The 24924-nt window shown below is 44.5% G+C and overlaps 1 protein-coding gene across 1 annotated transcript; it reads right to left on the bottom strand.

The window, feature by feature from the left end:
- Positions 1–138: 138 nt before the first annotated feature.
- Positions 139–24800, bottom strand: Nop14 (NOP14 nucleolar protein). Its single transcript, XM_048414797.3, has 18 exons — positions 24486–24800; positions 20398–20532; positions 19202–19343; positions 15593–15726; positions 15036–15170; positions 13409–13531; positions 12792–12923; positions 11054–11354; positions 10054–10184; positions 9097–9182; positions 7795–7930; positions 5806–5907; positions 5029–5182; positions 3122–3281; positions 2669–2813; positions 759–877; positions 462–617; positions 139–255 (listed from the first exon to the last, which is right to left on the bottom strand). Exons 1-18 carry the CDS (start codon positions 24678–24680, stop codon positions 156–158), a joined length of 2586 nt encoding a protein of 861 aa, XP_048270754.3. The 5' UTR covers positions 24681–24800; the 3' UTR covers positions 139–155.
- Between the last annotated feature and the right edge of the window lie 124 nt (positions 24801–24924).

The raw sequence follows: 24924 nt of genomic DNA, 5'->3' as shown, positions 1-24924 counted from the left end.
GGATTAAAGGCCCACGCTACCACCACACGGCAATGGAGGCTATTTTTTCAGGCGCTGAGGCGTGGCAGGAGAGATGGGGTCAGACACTCCACAACGTCCCTCCAAAACCCTTCATTACAACACACAATGCACCCTTGCTACATTTACAAAATAATTTATTTTTTGAACTTTTTCCTCTTCAGAGCCTTCCATTCACCTTCTTGTGTGGCCAGGCTGTTAAAAAGCTGCTTTACCTTGCGCTTCCTTTCCGCATCCCTAAAAAAGAGAGAGAAGCAAATGTCACTTTGCACCAGTTTTCAAGATGTCTCGCCTTTCTTCTGTCTGAACACCAACAGTTCAGAACCATACACATTTGGCCTGTGGTACCATACACATGCTTCCTGGTACTGAGAAAAACCAGTGGCCTACGAGTGTGGTGTCCACACAGTGGTGCCCTAGTCCCACACACAGCCCTTCCTCACCGTTCCATGATTTCTGAGAGCTGCATCCTGGCCAGGAACTGATTGTCCTTTCGGATCTCCCGTACGGCACCTTTAAATTCCCGCTTGTGTTTGTGGATTAGTCTTTTCCTTTCTTGCTCTTCCTTAGTGCTGCCTTGTTTCCGTCCAAACTCAAGCCTACAGTTAGAGTCAACGAGGCCATGGAGGTGAGCCAAGCCTGCCTCAGTACAGCTTCTCTCGTCATATGCTACGAACAGATGCTCTGCCCACCCTTAGCCCGTCCACAGTCCTGGTGTCCTCTGGACACCCAACACTCACACTTTGACGAGCCGGGGGGTGAACAGCTTTAGTGGGACTGGCTTGCTCTTCTCACATATCAGCGGCTGACAGTGCTGTTTTTGGCTTTCTATTTCTGACAGTATGCTTCGAGACAGCTCCTGAGAAACATGGTAATAGCAGGTGCCGTGACACCATGAACAAGGTCCCACTTGTCACTGCTTGGTGCAGCTTGGCTGAATCACTAGCTTCTACACAGGGAGTCACATGTGATAATGATCCCTTAAAAACTGAGGTGGGCAAGCCAGGCAGTGGTGGCACACGCCTTTAATTCTAGCACTCAGGAGGCAGAGGCAGGTGGATCTCTGAGTTCGAGGCCGGCTTACTCTACAGAGCGAGCTTCAGGAAAGGCACTAAAGTTACACAGAGAAACCCGGTCTCGACCATACCCCCCCCCCCCCCGAAAAACCAAAAATCTGAGGTGGGCTATTGAGCTAGTTCAGCTGATAGGGCCTCTTGCCACCAAGTCGAAGTTCAATCCCTGGAAACTCTAAGTTTTAAAGGCAATGCCCTCTGACTGCCATGCATGTGCCAATTCATGAGCACACCCAGGGAGAAAGCTGTAAATGTGAGGGCTTATACCCAGAGATTATATACCAGAGATTAGCAGATGGCCTCTCTGTCACCAGTCCGATTCCGACTAAAGTACACAGGACCACCTTCCCGGCCCAGGTGACCTGCTGTGTGTGGAGGCAGCGGCTAGAGCAGCATGAGGGTTTCAGGCAGAATAGGACTTCTCCCAGACAGCTCAGGCTTGTCTCTCTCAGGCCCTGGTTTAAAGGAAGCTTACAGAAGCCAGATCACTGGTGTTGGTCTTGTCCCTTTCCCTCACACAGATGTGTCCTGGAACCCAATTTACTTGCATTCCTGTACTCACTGCATACTCTTGGTCCATCTGGATGTCATTTGAGAACCCAGGAACTACAAATCCCAGAACCCCTAAAGGCTAGGTCAAATCTGTAGGACCAGAGATCCCTTTAAATAGAAAAGACAAGCCACAGTCATGTCCACACTGATACAGTCTGAGGAGGGGCCAGTAACTCAGTATAGTCAAGGGACAGCTTGCTGCAGACTTGGAGAGCTTAGCCTTTAGGAAAGCCAGGGATTGTCTTCAAGTGGCACATGTGCCAGTGGAAAGAGATGAGGGTATAATGTGCACAGGAATGATCAGCACAATGGACAAACAACACACACAACTCTGGGCAGTGGCCAGGGAACACACAACTCTGGGCAGTGGCCTGGCAAGAGTGGCGAAGAGTCAGACAGCTGAGAAGTCCAGGCAGGAAAGAGCAAATGTGAATGTCACCAAAACTGAGGAAAGTGCCCGTGAGAAGTCAGGAGTGCAGGTGGTGGGCAGCACAAGGCAAAGCCACCCTGGCGTGCACGGTAGCCTTAGCGTCTGTCTGTTATTGTGAATGGAGATACCACTGAGGTAGGCTATGGAAGTGATACCATGGCTTTTGCTCTGAGGAACCTGGGCTGGCATGTGGATGACTAATGACTTGGAGAGGCAGGGATCAGTCAGGAGCCAAGAGGCACAAGACGGTGAGGTAGGGCAGGGTAGGGGACACACAGAGTGGAAGATCTGCTGACCACTGGATGTGTGATGGCTTCAAAAATAAGCCTTGTTTAGACACACAGGTGTTCCAAGCAAGTATGTCCCTCAGAGCTTCTTGTCACTCTACAGGGTGAAGGGGCCACCCTCAGAAACTGTGGGGCAAGGTGTTTTGGATGGCCTGGAACCAGAATGGGGCTAGGAATGTCATTTTATTTTCCATGTGTGCTCATGACTTTGTGGATGGCTCTGGCAGAGACTTACTTCCCAGTGATGACTTTTAAGTTGCGACTTCAGTGACAAAAACATAGCACTAAGCTGGTGGCAGCAAACTCACCTGAAGGTCTTGGGGGAGGCCACAGTCCATAAGATGCTCAACCAGGGCTCGGTGGGGCCTGATGATGGCATGGAACGACGGCAATGCATTGTACATGAGCACACAGTGCTTCAGCAGGGCCAGACATGAGGACAGGCAGGATAGTCTGCAAGGGCAAAGGGCAACAAAAGGGACCAAGCTCATCACTGATAGGGCAACAATGGTGGCAAAATGAAAATTCTCACCCACAGCTTAGGAAACCTTAAGTGGCATCACATCAGCAGAAAGGCTAATAGCTCACTATGGTAGTCATGACAATACTGTTGGCCCGGAGAAGAAGGAGATGCAAGAAATGCAACGTCATTTTTAAAAGGGGAGTTAGTTTCAGTTCCCAATCAAGTCAGTATACTTTGAAATAATGCTATATATAGTAGGACATTTACTCCAAGCTGTCCCTGGGGTATCCACACATACCTTCTATGATTGGCTTCAGTTGCTGTCACGGTGCTCAATCTACTTGCCCAGTGCAAGGAAAGGCTTCCCCTTTGCCACGTGGCCATATCTGCTTTGTCAGAGACCACGAGCAATTCCGAATTCTTCCCAAGTGCTCTAAAAGGGTGCACCAGAGTGGAACCTGAAACCCAAGCATGAAAGGTCAGAAAGGACCCGGATATTACTGGCTTAGAGGGCGTACTCTGTATTAGCTCGGTCTTTAACAGGTGTTTCTTCACCAAGAGACAACTCTTTTCTGCCAAGTCTTGCTACATACCAGTGAAGTCAATTAAACTGGGCAAATAAGCATAGAAAGGTTACCTGTGGGGGAAGCTCCAGAGGGGATGGGGGAGACAACATACCTAACTCAACTTGGAAGCCTGCGAGCAACAGACTTCCTATTGCCTTCTCGGGTCACACATAAGTTAGCATTCAGGCCATGGCCTAGACAGGTGCCAGCCTTGTTCTCAGAGGGAGGTCAGGTATAAACAGCACCCTTACAGATAAATGAACTAGAAAAAACCAGAAAGCAAAAATGGGATGCCAAAACCGAACAGAATGAGGAGTAGCAGGAATGCTGGAGAGGGGTAGGGGGAGTTCCCCAGAGGTACAGCAGAGTGAGAGGATAGACAAGGTGGACAGCAGCAAAGACCCGAAAATGCACATCATTAATGCTAGAGGCAGAGGAACATGTTGGTAGAGTTCGAGCATGGTTAAATGGAGGTGGCTGGGTACACGAGGGACAAGTAGATGGTCACCTTGTTTCAACCCCCTACCAGGCCAAGGGACCACCTTCTGACTGCACTACAGTACCCCCACTGCCTACTGCAGCACTCTTTACAGGGAACTACTACATCTATGACAGGTCATGCTGGACGGCTTGTTCCCAGCCCACACTTGATACCCAGGGGCAGGCAATATTTGGAGAGCTCTGTGCAGGGACATCACGTGACAGGAGACCCAAAGGATGGTGGCAACTGGAAGGATGAACTGAATGACTGACTGGGCCCCGCTTCAGACTAGGGCACCTGCCTGCTGGGACGCTTAGTAGCACCACACCACCCTGTCTCAAGCTGTGTCTTGTTTCAGCCTTAGGGGCCCTTGAGGAATGCACTCGGGGCACCATGGAAGCTCCCTGAAGGAGCTGAAGGGAGAGCAGGAAACAAAGAAAGAAATCAGTTACGATCAATAGACTTTCCAGTGGAACTTTCCAGTACTCTGGCTCCTCCTAGCTCTCCTTCCTAGAGACTCAGCTTATAGATAAAATACTGAGCAGTGCTGGCCATAAATACAGTAAAAAAGAGAGCTGGGTGTGGAGGTGCATGCCTGCTGTCTCAGCTACCTGGGAGGTTGAGGCAGGAATCATTTGAGCCTAGAGATCTGAGACCAGCCTAGGAAACAGACTGTTTTTGTTTGTTTTCAACACAGGGTTTCTTTGGGTAGCTCTGGAAGTCCTAGAACTCACTCTAGACCGGGCTGGCCTTGAAATGAAGAGATCGCCTGCCTCTATCTCCTGAGTGCTAGGACTGGGACTAAAGACATATGCCCCCACACTTGGCTGAGACTGTATATTAAAAATCAAAAAGGGGAAGGGGCTCAATCCCTATTACCCCACTTTCCTAAAAAAGTGAAAAGAGGAAATTAGATTAATTTTGACAATGTATTTAGTTCCAAATACTTAAAACTTGCTAAAATACTTCACATGGCTTTGGTGTGCTGGAGAGGTGAGTGATCAAGTGTGAAGCTGGTGGCCAATGTGTGGGCTGTGCGCGCATGGACAGAGAAAGACAGCTGCTGCCTGGATCGAGGACTTCAGAGAGCTTTTTCAATGCTCTCTCAACTTTCCAGAATGAGTATGTTAAAAACAAAAACTCCATAAATCAACTCACCTTGACTCTTAGTGTTTGGAATTGCTATGTAAAGAATCCCAAGAAGAAAATTCAAAAGCTCAGGGATGAACCTCCGAGACAGGGACACATACTCCAGGAATACGCAGCACACAAACAGGCCTTTTATCACATCTTGTAGAGAGAGGACCGGACACTAGGAAGGAACCCACAGGGACAGTTACTACTCTGGATGCATGTTTGGAATACTGCACTGGGAAGACAACAGCACCCCACTGAGCAGCACAGGAAGTCCTGTACCCTAATGAAGAAGATGATTACGAAGGCCACCTGAAAATGGGCCATGGTAAGCCATGTGTCAGTGCAGGAAAAGGAACGGCCTGAGTACGAGTCCACACAGGATGAACACAGCCCCACCAAACTAGGCTTGTTTAGGAGTCACACTCCCCATGTGATCTTGTGCTGCTGATTCAAACCTTCTATCCCATCCCATCTGGACTAGCTCATGCAGATAGCTCCGGGTGTGGGACTATGCTGCTGTCTGACATTGGAACTCTTGATCCCCATTGGTTCTCACAAGCTCTTTAAGATGAACAATTTTATGCCAAATCCTAATAGGTCAAACTCAGGTTTTATTATTTCAGAACAGGCTGTTTATACTGTTCAAACTAGTCTTGAACTGTTGGATTCGTGTGACCCTCCTGCCACTTGTAATTGGGGCCACAGGCTGTATCACTGTGAATGTAGAAGTGCACTTTTGTTTAATATAGTCCTGAAATGTGGGGTTGACCCCAACAACCTTGGGAAGATGGGACCCACCTTAGTAAGCATCTGGCTCATGCACATCAGGGCAGGGGTCACAACTGGATGCCAGAAATCAGAGGTTGGAAATAAAAGCCCGGTGATTTTCAAATAAATGAGCTGGAAAGGAAGTGTTCCGGTACAGATTAAAGGGAAAGTGACGTTAAAAAGGTCCCATAGCATAACTTACACTGAAAGTCCCGGTGAGTTGCAACAGGCACTGACAAGTCACCACACCTCACTCTAGGGCAGGGCCTCCCTCACTACCTCCCAGGACACACCCGCACTCCTGTGTTTTCCAACACACAGCTGGGCTCATGTGGAATGTCCACAAGGATGGGACTGTTCTGTGAGCTTGGCAGGGTCTTCAACCCTCACCTCTAGCTTGCAGAACTGGCACTTCAGGCTACCAAAGCTGGGGATAGTGCTTGCTTGCTGGACACCAAGTGATGTCCTGCATCTGCTTGGAAGGAGACAGCTATGTCTCTGCATCCAATACCTGACCTGTACCTCAACTCCAAGCACATGTGAAAGAAGGAACAGCAAAAGGCACCAAGAAAACCTCCAGTGCACAGAGCTCTGACAGTCTGATCCGTGCTAACTAAGAAACCAGCAGAACTCACTTCCTTCAGGTCAGGCAGGGACTCTCATTACTGAAGAATGAATAGAATCCTACCCTAGTTTGAGGGTAGGGGAAGGAGAACCTCACTGGCTCCATGGCCTGGCAAACTTCTTGTATGTCATAGCTCCTTAACATAGCAGAACTGCAGTATGAGCTATAAGCTACAATACACCAGAGCTGTGCCCAGCACCAACAGGGTCAATGTAAAGTGTAGTATATCACGAACACTCACATTAGCCTATCTGAACAGGTATAATTATAATTAATACTCCCCAAACAAAAAAGATGCTGAGAGAGGATGAAGAACCCATACATGACCACGTGGCTTGAAAGGACTCGGGACTTAACCCAAACAGCACTTCCCACTGGCACTCCTCAGTAGGAAATGTGCTCACAAGGCAGAGACCGGGTCTTCCGGCTAATTTTAGTGTCTACAACAGCACTCAACAGTCTTGGCTTGAACAGGCGAGTGTGTAACTGTACAGGGGATGGTCAAGAAGACCCACCTAACTAGACTAGGTATCTTTCAGGACGTGTTTAAAAACCATTAGCAAAAACTTGAAGGTCTGTGAATTGCTGCTAACCCATTTCAACACAAATACCAGAAGATGAAGTAGCCAGCTCTTCTGAGTATTTCTTCAAAGAAACTAATTCAGTCAAAGATGACGTATAAGACTATGACAAAACTGTTAAAATCTCAGAGATTTAAATATTGCTCAACATTTGAAAGAACAGAATGCAAGCTGGGATCATTCGGCAAAAAGTAAAAAGTGGTTTGGTTTGCCTTAAACTCTATCTTTGCCATTATGATTCAACATAGCCCTATTCATAGACTTAAGCCAGAATTCTTCTATACATTAATCATTAAGAATGAACCTTCTAGTTGGGCAGTGGTGGCAAATGCCTTTAATCCCAGCACTTTGGAGGCAGAGTCAGGTGGATCTCTGTGAGTGTGAGGCTGGTCTACAAAGTGAGTTCCACTTTACTGTTAAAGTGGACTGATAGGGACTGATAGGGACTGTTACCCTATCACAAAAAACAAAAGCAAGCAAACAAACAAACGAAACCCAACAACAACAACAACAAAAGAATGACCCTTCCTATCATGTCTTGTTGTAGTTCTCTCAGATCATTCTAGAAGGTCCAGCAGTGGTGTCCAAGCTTTCACGTTTCAATATGACACTGTGATGTACAAATGTGTTTAGCCACACCCATGGGTAATCTGGGGTGCATAGGCCCACAGGCTGGACATCTGACTATGGGACAGCCAACCTCTCAGAGCCATAAGCATGGCATCCAATGTCAGCCATTCTGTGTGGTAATAAAATAAAATTGATTTCTGGTGGTTGAGAAGAAATGATCTGATGAACCTTGTCTCTGCTTACCACATCCAACCCTGGAAACAATGCTCGGCCTTTGGTCTCAATCATTTCTTCCATCTCATGCATGGCATCTCGGAGAACAAATTTGATGGAGTCACTTGCAGATTCGGGAAACATCTGGCAAAGATTATATAACTGCCTATTAAACAAAAACATAACAGAGATGACTTCAGAGAACAAAAGCACAAAAACACAAACAGCAAATCTCAAAACTATTTTCCTCTGCAGTCGCTTGCTGACTAGGCAAGGAAGAAAGGAAGCCTGCAGATGAATACACATTCTGTTTGATGGATGCTGGGCACTGAACCCATTTCATGCATTGCAGGCAGCACTCCACTGCCGAACTGTGAGCCCAGCCTGATGGATCCACTTTTCTTATTACAATGGCTGACCTTTCGGCAGTCCAGGAGCTATTTCAAGTAGCATTTTATGATAATATATACTGTTTAGCCATTTCCTGAAACCTTGGTCATAGTGTTTAAGTGATGGAGGCAGGAGCATGTGAAGTGCCGTGGCTGTTTACAGTATCCATGCTGTTAGCAGCATAAGTGTTGGACACAGCACTTCACATGGACCTATGTTCTCCTCACAAACACCGTGAGAGCATCTTTCTGTACATGTAGCTGACACAGGCTAGTTAACAGCACAGGAGGAAGGAGCTCGAGAGTGGCCCCTACAGGTGCAGTTCTCACTGATCCCACCCACATCTAGTACACAGCTCCTGACAGGGGTCTCTGTTCCTTTCCTTCTTCCAGCCATTGCATAGGGAAGGAGTAGGAAACCAGCATAGGCATCGCAGTTTGTGGTAGAGGCCAGAACCCTCGACAGCTAGCTATTCCTGTGCAGGATAAGTGGACATGCTTCCCCAGCAGGCACCCTCAGACTCAAGCAAAGCACTTCCTGTGTGATTCCAGTGAGGCAAGGACTGGTGGGGTGGCAAAGGGCCCCTCCAGCATGCTCCCAAATATCTCTGAACCCACCCAGAGCTTGAGGTCCAGTGGCAAGTGAACACACAGATGAGTACTAATGCTATAAGCTGAAGGGCTCACTGGCTTTCTTTTGGAGTTAACTTGTTGGTAACTTAAGATTATCTCATCTCTGCAGTGGTAGTAGCATGTGTCAGAGGGGAAGTCATGTATGTGCTGTGAGGTCTATATATAGCTCTGGGAACAGTCACCTGCCTGCTAAGGTCACACCAACATTTGACTGTCACAATGATGCCAAAATGTGTAGTGTAACATTAGATAGGAGAAAAACTGTTCAGTTTAGCCCCATATTCCTCTTAATATAAACATTTTTACTTACACAACCAACTTATCAATGGTCTTGAGGTCTGGTGCACTCTCTGTAGCCAGATCTCCTACGTATTGCAAAAGGAAGCCAAACAATTTCTGCAGGGACATGGATTGGGAGATCACTCAGTACCAAATACCAAGTCCCAGAACATCTGTCACAGCCCACAACTCCTGGAACACCTCATGCTGGCAGAGCCCATTGGGAGAATAAACAAAAAATACTGCTAGAAATTGCCGGACATAGATGAGGAAATAAAGCTAAGGGTCAGGCACATTCTTTATGGAATGTCAAAGAATGCATAATTAATTAAAACCAAGCAAGGAGCGAGCCATAGTAGCACACAGCCTATTATCTCAGCACACTGAAGCCAAGACAGACACTAAGTCTGAAGCCATCCTGGGTCACAAAGTACCAGACCCTGTCTCAAAAAACAAAACAAAGCTGAGTGTGGTGGCTTACACTTATAATCCCAGCACTTGGGAGGCAGAGGCAGGTGGATCTGAGAGTTTAAGGCCAGCCTGATCTACATAATGAGTTCCAGAACATCCAGCAATATATAATGAGTCCCCGTCTCAAAAAAAAAAGAGGAGAAGAACAACCACATGAATGAGGAAAGCTGCAGCCTTGCACTGTCTAGATAAGGGCGTGATAATCACCCCAGGGAACGGGGGCAGTAATAGTAACTCATTTTTCCAGTCTTGGCTACTTAGTGGCTGTGAGTCTAAGTTTCCTAACTCTGAGGGTAACATGGCTAGGGCTGCTGTGAGGCAGAGAGGTACTTGATGTCACGGGAGGCTTTCTTCTCCTCTTTAAGCGCTTCCCAGTGTTACCACAGTGATATCAAAAGGAGGCAGGCGCTGAGCAGATACCAAGACACTCTGTACTGTGTACCTCCAAGTAAGTTTAACAGCCATAGAAATAGGAGCATGCTAATATTCCAACACCCACAAATGTATCCCAGCGTACTTCTAACTTTGCTTTGTTTCCGACTGCAAGACTTGGATGGTTGCATTTCTGAATTCTCTCCACCACTAAAAGCTGTTCTTCTGTTGATCTTCCTGATAATAAAGACCTCAGCTCTTCATAGGATTCAGGAGCTATCAAAAACACAAAACACATTTCACAGTTAACTTTCAACTGAATAACAACCCGCAAATCTACATACACAGTGTAGGCGTGACTACTTCCACTTAACAAAACTGTTATTTAACCTAAGTTTTATATAAGGTGTTTGTCTAACCTCATCCATATCCACCCTTAGCCAAGGAGTCTGACATGACTTAAAGGGCCTATATTTGACTATCATGTACCCAAGGACAGCTGCAAAGAGAAGATGACCCTGACTTTCATCAAGCAGGAATTTGCCTGAAAACCCACAAACCATGAGGCATCTCTGTGGCAGTGTTGGTTTCAGTAATAGACACGTCAGACAGACTTGGAGTACATTAGTGAAGAAAATCCATTCCCTGAGACTCATACACCAAGTCTGGTCCATGGAAGCCAGGTTTACTCATCAGTTATCTTTTCTGGAAGTAACCATCAGTCAAAGAACAAGTCAGGGTTGCTATCTATAACTGGAGAGTTTTCTTCTATGAACCAGATCAAATACTGTATTTGGTAGAAGGTATTTGTTGTGGCCAAAGCAGTGCAGGTGTAAAGCCATTGTATAGATGGTTCAGGAATCCCATCCGGCTGCAGAAAGGTGCCTCTTCATCTGTGTGCAAGTCATGGAACCAATGTCAAATTGATGTTAATATGGGGATCCACAGATGCCAAAAAGAACAACTCATCCATACCATAAAGACATTACACACGGGAGTGTGACCATGCACTCACAGTCACATCTCCAAGCAGGGAGACCAACAAGTACATACTGCGGCCCATTATTTGAAAAAGAAAACCCAACAAAGGTGGGGATTGAATCCCAGCCCTACAAACAGAACAGAGAAAACAACTGTGTGCCTACCTGCAAAGACATAGGGCAGCTCAGTCCCAGCAGCCCTTTGAGCTTTCTGATCATCACTTGGCAGTTTTTCCCCAGGAGTCGGATGCTGCTCTTTCTTTGGCTTCTCGTTTTCCTCCTCGCTCTCGATATTAGACTCTAGGTCTGAGTGGCTATCTGAGCCATCGCTCTCCTCTGTGTCCTCCCTGCTCCCATCTTCACCCTCATCATCACTCTCATCTTCGTCCTCTTTCTGGTCATTCTCTTGGTCACCTGCTTCCTTGCTTTGCTCTTCCTGGACATCTTCAATGTTCATCTTCCCATCCTAGGAAAAGATCATGGTGACAACAGCCAAACCATTCTGCAGTCACACCAAAATACCAAGCCTATGTGGCATCACACTTTCTTATCTCCGTGGGCCCCCTTGCTCACTTCTCTGAGGTACCCTAAGCCACAGGAACCGAAGCTCTTCCACAGTGCTTTGGTCTGGAAGCTTGATGTTCAGTGTGGTACTGTGAGAGGCGAGGGGACCACTGAGAGATGAAGCCTGGAGGGAGGTCTTGAAGTCAGGAAGTGCTGCTCTCAGGAGGAATTAGCATGGTTTTACTCCCAGTTCCTGGGAATTGTTAAGGAACATGCCTGGACCTTCCTCCTCGACTTATTGCATGGCCACATGGCTACTTTCTCTTGCATGCATTTCTATCACTAAGGCCTTTGCAAGGGCTGAGCAAAAGGTGGCACCAAGTCCTTAAACTTCTATTAGAGTATTCCAGCCTCCCAGAGAACCCTGGAGCTGGGATGCTGGGGAAAGTTGAGCTTCTGCCACAGAGCTCAAGGGAGTGAAATGTTGATGGTATCCAGTCCCTGTGAGGGTTTTACAATATCCTACCACTGGTTTTGAGGCTGAAGAATAGAGAAGATAACAGTAGCTTTGGGGTGGTAAGTGCTCAAGTAAGTGTTTTTTTGTTTTGTTTTGTTTTTTTTTTTGGGGGGGGACTTTTTTAAACACCCAGTTTTACAAACCAGAGCCTTCCCAAAACAGTAGGCCCACCTACTTCCCTGCCCTAAGCCCTAGCTAATACAGTATTAAAACACTCATATTTTATAAATGTTATGAATTAAAATCTGGACCACTACCGAAGATATAACGTAGCGGTAAAGTGCATGCCTAACATATACAAGACCTTCTAATAGATACCTAATATATACTCAGCCTACAGCACCACATAGTAAATAAATGGCACCTAGGAACTAATTATTTCACTCATGGTGGCACATTCCTCTAGTTCCAGTATTTGGAAGGCAGAATTTTGAGTTCCAGCCTAGTTTGGGCTATACACCAAGCTTACACTTCAAAAACAAACAAACTAACTAATAAATAAACAAATAACTATCTAGTTAAAATCCAGTAATAATAGTTATTATTATTACGCAGAACTTGACCATGGGTTAGCTCTGTCAACAGTATACAGAATTTAAAAAGATCATCAGTTTCAATACATTAAAAATGCTAGGTGTATGGCACCAAGTGAGAAACAGCAGGTCTAGTCTGTGTGGTTCTGTTCCAGCTCCCTCTCCGGATGGAAGGATAACACCATTGTTACCATCTTCTTTATAAAGTTTGGCACCTGTCATGGCATAAATATACTATGAAAACGTGATGGAAACTGTTTAAAAAGTTTTCAATTTTCCAGCTATAATGAATCCATGGAATAGACAATGTGGTTCTTAAATTAAAAGGGGGGGGGGGGACACAACTTACTTTATAAGAAAGCAAACGCCTATCATCTTTATCAAGTATAAAGCCATCATTTAAATCATCTGCTGACATATGTTTTGGTTTCTTTTTATTTTCATCTTCATCTTTTCCAAGCATTCTTCGAAGTCTTTCAGCCTGAGGCAGTAAGGAAAGAGAAATCATACTCTTTGATGTATACATAGATTCATCAAATAGATACGTAGATTCATCAGATCTAACTAGAAACACTCGGTACAGAAGAGGTCTCTGACACAGCGTGTTAAAACAGCCAGCTGTAGAGTATTTTTCTATTTCATTTGTTTAAACACAATAAAGCTAAAACACCGATGCCCAGGTAACAGTTTAGAAGGTAAAGTACTCACTCGCCTGTCAGCAGTTGTTTGTGGGAGAGGTGTTACCAAGAAAGACTTTGTATACTGTTTGTATTTTATTTCATATTGTTACTTTTATAAATGAAAAAGGCATTACATTTATGTACTAATGTAAAATTAAACACAGCACATTTCTGCCCGTTTTCAAGATAAAGCAGAAAAACTTATGAAAAAGAGTCAGCACTCAGGCCTTACACAAGGGAGCTGATGTCCAGCAGGGTTGTTCACTCAGTTACAAGTCACCCGTACCTCCAATTTCCTGAGCCGCTCTTGCTCTTCCTTTGCCAGTTCCTCTTCTGTTTTCATCCTGTTAGAGGGCTGTGCCTTCATTTCAAAGCCAAGCTCACGAACCATCAGGTCATATGCATCTGGCTAATGTAAAATAAGAATTTTTCAGGATTTTTTTTTACAAAAAGTAAAGAATATTCCATTAATGACTAGACAGCATTATATAAGGAAGGGGACAAATCATGCCTAAGTCTTGTCTTCTCCACAGAAAACTGCTCTGGGGGCTGGAGAGAGGGCTGAGTAATTAAGAACACTTGCTTCTTGCAGAGAACGAGAGTTAGGTCTTTGGCACCCATGTTCCACAGCTCCAGCAGACGCCACCCATTGCTGGCCTCCACAAGCACCCATAAGCATGTACACATTATCCCCCACTCCAATAAATACACAAAAGCAGGCTGTTCTAATTGGCCCTAAACACTGAGAAAGGTAGACATGTGGGTTACATGGACACTTTAATCCCAGCACTGGGGAGGCAAAAAATTATTCTCAAAACATATCAGCTGCTGGGTATAACGGTCACTTGGGAGGAAGTGGCGGCTGAATCAGGAAGACAAAGTCACTTTTGGAGAGTTCAAAGTCAGGTCTATTCTATGTGAAAATCTATCAAAAAATAAAAAATAAAAATAAAAAAATAAATAAAAGAACTAACCCCCAAATAAACCTACTCCACCCAAACCTATCTGTCTTTTTTTAAAAAATATTTATTTATTTATTATATATACAATATTCTGTCTGCATGTATGCCTGCAGGCCAGAAGAGGGCACCAGACCTTATTACAGATGGTTGTGAGCCACCATGTGGTTGCTGGGAATTGAACTCATGATCTTCGGAAGAGCAGGTAAGGCTCTTAACCACTGAGTCATAAACACCACTCAGCTGAGTATTAAACCCGTAACACGGGAAATTATATCAGTAACAACAAATATAAGGCTGGCTCAGAAAGATACATACATGCCATGCTACAATATAATCTGGCGAAGTCCTAGTTCTTTGGTAGAATCTCACTACTAAACAAATGGACCATTTTTCAACAGTTTAGGGGAAATGTAAAAAGCAACACTGTCAAGAGGGAAAGAAATTAAGCAAATGCATATTAAAACATATTACACATGAATATAAGGATGTGTAACATAAGTACCACCTTCCCATGTTTCTACCCTAAAGTACTTCTTACCCAAGAAACCTACAGTTCACTCAACATAGAGAAAGAGGTAACTTTGAATCACTTCCACCCTATATAACTAATGCAAATGAACTAACTGAGAGCTAGGCACAGTGTCACACGCTTTATTCCCAACAGGAGGCAGAGGCAGGTAGATCTCTATGAAATTGAGGCAAGCTTGTCTGCAGAGAGAATTCTAGGCCAGCCAGGCTGCATGGAGAGACTCTGTCTCAAAAACACAAAACAAAACAAAAGGAAAAACAAAAGAAACTTTGAACTAAAAACAAAGTCAGCAAAATGGCTCAGTAGGCCCGGGTTTGCACACATATTAAAACCTGCCCTAATAGGAAAGAGTCAGAGATGCTGAAATGTCAAGTCAACAGACATTAAGTTTAATGTTGCTTCTTGTGAAGGGTGCTGCCTACCTGGGGTTTTTCCTTTTTCTCTTTGTTTTCTGATTTCTGAGGTTTACGTGACAGGAGAGTCTGGATTTCTTTCCAGTCTTGGTCTAGTTTCTCTGTGAGCTCAAGGGCATCTTCTCGTTGAGCCTGTCTTTCCCTCTGGGGTGGGGGGACAGCAAACACATATCATAACCATTATTATTAGACTTCCACCTGGTATCAAGGCTAAGAATACACAATGACCCACTTAATACCAAATGCATCAACATGAAATAAGGTAGCAAAAGTCAGTGTATTAAATGTAAATCTCTAAGGTCAAAGAGAAGTAACTTCCTGCAACTATGTATTCAGATGCTCTGAACAGTACACTGCAAGTTTAATAATCACTACTGTTTTACAAATACTAAAGCCAACAAAAACCATCAGAAGTATATCCTTAATGAGATCTAGAATATTCCTTTTCAAAATGAGTGGTCCTATATTAAATTCAGATAAAAATTAAATATAGATGATAAATGTACATGGGAAGAAAATGTGACATATTTTGGAGCTGTCCACATTAAGAACATTAGCCAGCCCACCTTCTCTTGCTTTGACTTCGCAATGAGCTCTTCAATCAGTTCTTTCCGAGACTTTGGCTTGTCTCCATCCTCACCTTCCTTCTGAGATGCATTCTTGTAAACCCCACCACCAAAGTGGGAAGCAGTAAGCTCAGCTGGAAACAAATAGCAGAAGATATTAGAAAGCCCAGGATCTAACTTTGTAACAATTTTGGGGTAGAACTCTGTCAATATTTCTCCAGGGGTACTTTTAAACACAATTATTTTTAGATGTGATATGTGTGGGCACTGTGTGCCCAGGCAATTGTGGTGACTTCAGAGGACAGTGCCAGCTCTCTCATTCTACCTTTATGTGAGTATTGGGGATCAAACTCAGGTTCTCAGGCTTTTACTGTTGGCTCTTGCTTAGAATACTCTCACAACTGGCATAAAGTCCCGGGCACAGTGACACTCAAGGAAATGCTGTTTCATGGACGGTGAGACTTATCAGATTAGCAACTAGCCACAAGCCAAGGAAACAATATGCAGCCTTTAGTATTTATCTTTCTCATATAACACCAACATATCCAGAAAAACAGACGGGAACCAGAGTCTTGGAGGGAGAAGAGTCTAGGAGCAACACCTGGCAGGTATCCCTGCCTCCTCCTACACAGACAAAGGCTCCGAGTCAACACTGAGAGCAAGAACCCTCAAGGCTCCTCATCCCCAGCTTATTCTATCTGTCACAACAGGAGATAAACAGTGCAGGAACCATCAAATGTGAAAGAGAAAGAATTTAAAAAACAAAAAACGAAACAAAAACCAATTTCTCAGACGTAAACTGATTCACCTAGAACAGAAAATGAATGTTTAGAATCTTTTTCCATCTTAGGTCTTATCCAGTATCCCCCTAGAATGCCAAGTCCTTATGGTTTAGGAAGTCCTTCTGTATTTGTATTGCTTTCATTGGTTGAATAAAGAGACTGCCTTGGCCTTTTGATAGGGCAGCCCTTAAGTGGGTGGAGTAGACAGAACGGAACACTGGGAACGAGGGAATTGTGGCAGACACCATGGTTCTCTTACCTGAGATGGATGCTGGCTAGACTCATGCCGGTAAGCCACAGTCAAGTGGCAATACACATTAATGGAGATGGGTTAATTAAGATGTGAGAGTTAGCCAATAAGAGGCTAGAACTAATGGGCCAGGCAGTATTTTAATTAATACAATTTCTGTGTGGTTATTTTGGGGGTTAAGCTAGTTGGGCAGCAGGACGCAGACCTGCAGGCTTTTGGTCCATGTTCCCATTGTGCCCTTGACCCTGAGCCAATCATACTTCCTGTATGAGCTGCCATTTAGCTAAACCGAATTCTTCATTTGCTCCCTGCTGACATGGTTACTGGTGATAGTACAGTGGTGAAAAGAAAACATCATTTCAAAAACAAGTTCTCAAACCACAGTCAAGTACCTCTGGGTACTGAGAAGGAATGTTCACTACTTATTCAGAACTGCCCAGGACAACCCCCACCCCCTCTCTCGATCACTCCATCCTATACCCTCTTAGCTATCAAGGGTGGCTCAAGTGACTCTACCCACCCGACTCACTTCCCCATTAGTTTTTCTTACTTTATCAGATCATCATCCCCTTATTGCTTCCATGTTAAAACAAAACGCAACGTTATCTCACTCTTTCCACTTTTTGGTCTTACAGTAAAGTCTCCTGAGTTGGCTCTGCTTCATCTTCAGGCACCCTGTCTTCAGGCAATGCTCTAGCTCTCCTGTGGAGTGTTACTGACTACAGGCCAGCTCTTACTCTCCTTCACATCAGTAGTGCATGTACACCACTCTCTCCAGAAAGTACTCTATCTAGCTTCCAGTCACCATGCCCAGTGCATTCTAACTTTGACCCTTTTCCAACGATTCATGTTTCAGCTCTTATTTGTTTTTAGTGTGTGTGCGTGTGTGTATGTGTGTGTGCACGTGTGGAAGAGTGGGGGAGAACACTGGGGGTCCTGCTCTATTGTGCTCCTCCCATTTCCCGTAGGACAGATCCTTTCACTGAACCCAGCCAGCCACCTACCAGCCCCAGGGGTCCTCCTATCTTTCTGTCTTCACAGTGCCATGTTTAGAAATTTGTTTTGTTTTGCTTTGTTTTTCAAGACAGGGTTTCTCTGTGCAGCCCTGGCTTTCCTGGAACTCCACTCTGTAGACCAGGCTGGCCTCTTAACTCACAGAGATTAGCCTTCCTCTGCCTCCCGAGTGCTGGGATTAAAGGCATGTGCCACCATTGCCTAGTCAGATTTTTTTTTTTTTAAAAATAAAGTTTCTTAAAATTTTTACTATTGAGTCAGGCAATGGTGGTGCATGCCTTTAGTCCCAGCACCTGGGAAGCAGAGGCAGGTGGATCTCTTGAGTTTGAGGCCAGCCTGGTCTACAGAATGAAGTTCCAGAACAGTCAGGTCTGCACAGAAGAACCCTGTCTTAAAAAACAAAAATCAAACAAGATAATCATAATTTTATTATCATTATTGTGTGTTTTGAGTGTGTATGACTAGAGTGGAATACGGGATTGTTTGAGCCACACTACACATGTGGAGGTCAGAATAGACCTTTGTGGAGTTAGTTCTTTCTACTTTTACTTAGGTCTTGATCTCAGATTACCAGGCTTGAGGGGCAAGAACATTTTACTCACTGAGCCATCCTGCTGGCTCCACACCTGGCCTTTCTTTTTGTGGGTGCTAAGGATCCTCATGCTTGCACTGTTGCCCACAGAATTGTCTCCCCAACCTATGCCGTCTCTTTTCTATGTGTCCTTGCTCCTTTGGTGACCTTGTTGGCTTCTGGTTCTTATCTCTCCAACTGCCCATGGGTGTTTCATTGTTGAGCTCCCCAAATCTGTCTCATAGCTCTCCCCATTTCAGTGAATGGACAATCCAGTTTCCTCAGTGGATTAGGCCAAGACCTTTATAGTCACCTCTGATTTGCCTTTCTCCCTCCCTCACTAGTAAATCCTGTCAGACCACGGAATGCTGTGACATAAAAGTCTCATGTGGGAATTGCTACCCCGAGTTATATTTCCCTGCCCCGATTTGAGGTGCTTATCTGCAGAGAATCATAACTTCCCTCTGCTCCTGGAGTTGGATGACGAAGTTTGAGTGCACGTGATTATTCCTTGATCCCTGCTGGGGTCAGGTGACAGTCCCTACTGGGGACAGGTGAAGGTTGAGTGCACGTGATCAGTCCTTGACCCCTACTGGGGTCAGGTGAGAGTCCCTCCTTGGGTCAGGTGACAGTCCCTTCGCAGCCCCCTCCCCATTTGGTGCCATGGTATAAAAGCTAGCCCCAGCAGAACAATAAACAAGCTGCTGTTTCACCTCAACCTCCTGCTCTGTGGATTTCATTCAACCTGGACACCCTCCATTCCAGCATAGTCTCAGTGGTTATCCTTGCAAAAACCAAACTTCCCTGGAGCCCATAAAGGCCTTGTTCACATACCATCCTAAAGTTCTTAAACAAACAAAACAAAGGACAAAAGCAAAAACCCTGTGGGGTTTATCAAGAGGTTAAAATACCATTTTCTGGAGAAAGTCCAATACTGAATGCATTGTCCCTTGCTCCAAACTATCAGGTTTCTGTGTGGCACCTCCACTTACCAGACAATGTTCCTCGTTCTTCAGTGTCACTGTCACTATCCACGATGTCATTATGCTTTTCGATGTCAGCCAAAGACTGGCCATAATGAGTCAATTCTTCGTCTTCATTCAGATTGTAGATATTTTTTTTCTCATGATGTCGCTTGGCAAAAAGAGGTTATAATCAGTTACCTAAAATTATTACATTTATTTCCTAGAAAATCAGTTATTTTCTTCTATATGTAAAATATGACAGCACAAACGAGTCTGAAGTTTATTCAGAATCATCTACAAGATGATTGAAATATAAGCAGGACTTGTAGAGAAAACTCTTAGTAAGTCAATGGACTAGGCCAAGCTACTGCTAAGTCACTCCCATCGGCAATGGTCCTCCACTCACTTGTTTGCCATCCAACAAAGCTGAAGGCAGGACCTGGCTAACAACTCCAGCACCTGTCACTGCTCACTGTTTGCTCTGGTTAAGGTATTCATCTACTGATTAGCTAGTATCTTTGAAAGTGCCTTCCTCTCTGTCTACCCGAGACATCCCCTGTGCTCGGCAGGCAAATAACTCAGAGGTGAAAATGAACAAGGAGAAATGTTGTGGGATATTTGTATACTGTGTAAAGATACATTACTGTGCTTGGTTTAATAAACAGCCGAATGTCCAGTAACTAGGCAGGAGGCATACAAGGGACTTCTGGGCAGAGAGAGAGGAAGTAGGAGATGAATCTAGGCACACACCATATGACAATATGACATGGAGGGAGTCAAACATACAGAATGAAAGCTAAAAAAACACAAGGCAGGGGCTGAAGAGATGGCTCAGTGGTTAAGAGCACTGGCTGCCCTTCCAGAGGTCCTGAGTTCAATTCCCAGCAACCACATGGTGGCTCACAACCATCAGTAATCTGGTGTCTTCTTCTGGCGTGCGGGCATACATGGAAGGAATGTTGTATACATAAGAAATAAATAAATATTAAAAAAAACTACAAGGCAAAATGTAGATAAATATAAATGGGTTAATTTAAGTTATAAGAGCTAGTGGGGTAAGCCGAAGCTAAGGCTGAGCTTTTATAACTAATAAGAAGCCTCTGTATTGTTATTTGTGACCTGGTGGCTGACAACAAAACTTGCTATAGAAAAACCCCCTTTTCCTTGGCTTGCCCTGTGTAAACATTTATAGCAAAGGCACCCTGCCCCCAATTTTTCCATACCTGTTGCTCCAGAGCAAACCTCTTCATCATCTTTTCCTCTGGACTTATGTTGCTATTATACTCCCCAAAGCGTTTGTCTGTAAACACATTGGACTTGTTCCTTTCTTTGTACTCCTTTAGTAAAGTCTGTGTTCGCTGAAAAACAGATCATACATAAATAATTCTCACACAAAGCTTCTATAAAATTCACTGAAGAGGCCATCAGAAGGGGCTGTGAAGTTGAGAGCTATACAGTATAATATCGAAATTGTTAACATGTTTTTACCAATGACAGGCCTTCCCTGGTGGGAATAGAATTTTTGAGAAGAGAAATTTTGAGAAAAGTGTAAGTCAGCTTGCACTAGATGGTGATGAGATAACCATTCTCCTCTTTGGAATCTCCTTGTCAGTGCTGAAAGTTGTAGAAGCTGCGTTACAATCTGGGAATATTTACCGCAGGCATGAGTCATGTGGAAAGTATGCAGATCTCTTCCAGAGAGGAGGGAGCTTACTTCCCACTGAACATATCCCAGAAAACGTATAGTTATGCTTTCATGTGTAAAACTATATTATAAGTGAGTTTATCAAGTGGCAGCACAGTTTACTCTTTACCCCTTAAAATACCGTTTAGCTTGATATTCTAAGTACAGAACAACTAATAGCAAGTAGCCGAAATCTGGGTATCCTTCTAATCGGATAAACACATTCAGTATTATTCAGTCCTGAGGCTGAATGCCCTAAAGCAAGGCAAGGATGGATGGAAGCAAGAAATGGCAATGGCCTCAAGAGACATGAGATGCTATAATAGCAACTTTCATTCGGTGTAGAGATTCCCTTTTAAAACAAACAAACAAACAAACAATCCTAGCCTCAATAGCCCTTGCTGGTCTGGGATTCCCTCTGTGGTCAAGGATGGCCTCAAACTTCTGATTCTCCTGCTCCTTTTCTGGAGTGCTGGGATTTCAGCATGTACCACTATACCAAGCTTTTTGTAGAAATTTTTACATTTGCTAATAGATTCTCATTTGAGAGCATTTATACACCAACCAATGCCAAAAGCAGTATCAGTGTAGAATCATCAAATAACAAAAGGCCAATTCAATGGTTTCATAAATCCACAATTAATGAGGTATCTTTTAGGCACTCGAAACTTCTAATTTAGATTAATTTCTAAACAGATCTGAGTGTTTTTGCATATTTTCAGGACTATCTACGTATACTGACGATGCCATACCAAGACCCAAGAGGCATGGAGAAATTAGCAAAGATGGAGGAACAACGTCTCATTCAGACACAGTCATTAACTGCAGGGGCTGGGCTCCAGTCGGTACGAGATCTTGCACCTCTGTCTTCTCCTCACAAAGGCTGGGTAGGTTCAAAGTGTGATCACAAAATCCCACCAACTTGGCAAACTCTCCATCCCGAGGATTGTATGCTTGAGTAAGAGATCATTTTGGACAGACAAGCAGAATAATTGCTTCAGTGTGTGATGCTGGGAGAGCAGCTTGGACATGGATCTTAACCCTAACTTGTTTGACTGTTCTTTGTCTCAGCCTCTTCAGGTATAAAATGGTGGTAGTGGCCGGGCGGTGGTAGCACATGCCTTTAATCCCAGCACTTGGGAGGCAGAGGCAGGCAGATCTCTGTGAGTTCGATGCCAGCCTTGGCTACAAGAGCTAGTTCCAGGACAGACTCTAAAGCTACAGAGAAACCCTGTCTCGAAAAACAAAAACAAAAACAAAAAAAAGGTGGTAGTGGTATTTCTCTCATAAAGCTGGCTATGTAGGCTATGAGGACTAAAATTATGCTTTGTTCTTTTCTTTTTTTTTTTTTTTAAAGACAGGGATTCTCTGTAAAACAGTCCTGGAACTCTGTAGACCAGGCTAGCCTCAAACTCACAGAGATCGGCCTGCCTCTGCCTCCTGAGTGCTGGGATTAAAGGTGCGCACACCACCACTGCCCAGTTAAACTTACGTTTCTTAATACAATGCCTGATCTGTATGGGATCTGTAACTTTATTAATAGCTTGGGCTTTCTAATCACGTTTGGAAACTGAGGTATAACTAGAAGGTAATGGTATTGGGACTCTCCTTGTACTACTACAGTAAAGTGTTACTTCAAAGCACTGTTGGTTAATCAGAGGAAAGGAGGCAACCGCGACAGCCATTTATATTCAAAGAAGGAGCACTCAGAAACTACTCTGGCCTGTAGCATGGGCCTGTTTGCATCAAGCTTAGAGTCAACTGTGAGATCTATTGTTGCTCCGGATGGCTCTGAGCCCTTTGACTCTGTGCCTTACCCTTCCCTATTCCAGTGCAATGAGCCTCCAACTTACCTCTCCAGTCTGGTCCATTCACCCTACGTTTTTTTTTTTTTTTTTTTTTTGGTTTTTCAAGACAGGGTTTCGCTGTAGTTTTAGAGTCTGTCCTGGAACTAGCTCTTGTAGATCAGGCTAGCCTCGAACTCACAGAGATCCGCCTGCCTCTGCCTCCAGAGTGCTGGGATTAAAGGCATGCGTCACCACTGCCTGGCACCCTACGGGGTTTGAATATGACTCTATGAACAATTTTCTGATGTTCTACATAACTTCCTCCTGACTGTGACCTGAAAGTTCCCAGCTTCTACTTCTGATTTCTTCAACTATGTGAATTTCTGCTGTGGACCTGATTGGAAATTCAAAAAGGAACTGTGGTCCTTCTCATTCACATTAGAGGAATGCACACATTTTTCTATTTGGTTTGTGGAATGTGCAAAATGATACTTGAATTTCGCACCTTTGGGAGTTAAGGCAAGTCTTTTTTGAGAAATTGAGTTGCAAGAGACAAAATCAAGACAACAAGCCAAGCAGTGTTTAGAGATGGCTCACTATCCACTAAGTGTGCTATTTTAATTAATGTTCACAAGTGGCAGGGTATGCCTTTACTGGGAAAGGCAGATGTGGGTCTTTAGAGGCTACATTTGTCCCCTCAGTCTATAATGTATGGTGTGAATTACCAGAGTCAGTCATTTGTGTTTCCTACAATGCATACAGTGTCAGTGTCAACTCCTTGCGGTACGGATATTTTGCCCAATTCAAAAGATATTTCATTCAGTTAAAAGAGCACATGTGAAATGCATCCTTTACAACAAAGTACAGTCGCGAAGGGCAAAGGCCAAGTTTGACTTATCTCCCCTACAAATATTACCAATAACTCTAACCCATTAATTTTTCTCAAAGTAACCATAAATTGTTTTTGGTTTTAAGTATATTTATTTATTGAGACTCAACTGGAAGTTTTGGGTCTCACTATGTGGTCCTTGCTGTTCTATAACTCACTACGGAGATGTAGATCAGGCTGGCTGTGAACTCAAGAGATCCAGCTGCCTCTGCTTTCCCAGAGTTTAAAAGCATGCCCCACAACAGGCAGCCACAAATTCCTTTTCTCATTCCATTTCTCATACATTCAAAGAGCATGGGTTGCATACTGACATGATCTAAAGCACAGGTCAGCTCAGAGCTCAGTGATTAACTATGCCTAAACCTTAGGCCCTGAGGCGTCAAGTAGAAGTCAAAAAGAACCTGGAAAATCCCAAAAAAGAGTTTTCAAAGGGCATTAGAACCCAAAGAAAGCAGAGGCAATGTTTTGCAAGTCATGATCTCCGTGCTACTTTAAGGCCAACTTGACACAAAGTATAATCTCTAAAAAAAGAAAACTTTAATTGAGAAAAATGCTTCCATCAGATCTGGCTGCAAGCAAGCCTAAAGAGCATTTTCTTAATTAGTGATTGCCAGGAGAGAGTCCAGCGCATTGTGGGTGGGGCCACCCCTGGGCTGGTGGTCCTGGGTTCTATAAGCAGGCAGAGCAAGCCATGGAGATTTAAGCCAGTAAGCAGCACCCCTCCGTGGCTTCTACATCAGTGCTTGCCTCCAGGTTCCTGCCCTGTTTGAATTCCTGCCTTGAATTCCCTCAATGATGAACTACGGTACAGAGGTGTAAGTCAAATAAACCCCCCTTTTCCCAAGTTGGTCATGGTGCTTCATCATAGCAATAGTAACCCTTACTAAGGCAGTCTCCAAGAAGTACCTAACGAGCCAATGGGGAAGCCAGATCGTTGCAGTGTCCACTTACCTTCCGAATGGCTCGGGCGCGGGATACTCCCGGCAGCCCCACATCGTGGCGCGTCTTCCTGCCGAGGATCTGGAACTTCTGCTTGTTGACTTTCACTTCAAACGGGTTTGGGTTAGTCTTCGCTGGTCCTCCGAACGCCCCTGCGGACGCTTTGTGAACCTGCCTTCGCGCTCCAGCCCGCTTCGCCTTCCCCATGACATTCACTCTGCCTCACTTTGGAAAACAGTGCCCAAGATCCTTCAAACCGCAGCAGGCTGCCTCCAGAAACGTGCGCCGAGGCTGCAAAACTACGCCCAGCCTCGTCTCGCAATAACTGCGTAAGCTACCGATACCTCGCGAGAAGTATACGAGTCTTATAAGACACCGAACAGTAGGTTTATTGGATTAAAGACTACAACTCCCAGGAGGCAACACTCCCGGACTTCCTGGCGCTGCGCCT

The sequence above is a fragment of the Myodes glareolus genome, chromosome 8, assembly GCF_982192425.1.
Source record: "Myodes glareolus chromosome 8, mMyoGla1.1, whole genome shotgun sequence".
Taxonomy (NCBI): Eukaryota; Metazoa; Chordata; class Mammalia; order Rodentia; family Cricetidae; genus Myodes; species Myodes glareolus.
The sequence above is the reverse complement of the archived record's forward strand: the minus strand, read 5'-3'. Positions and strand labels throughout refer to the sequence as shown.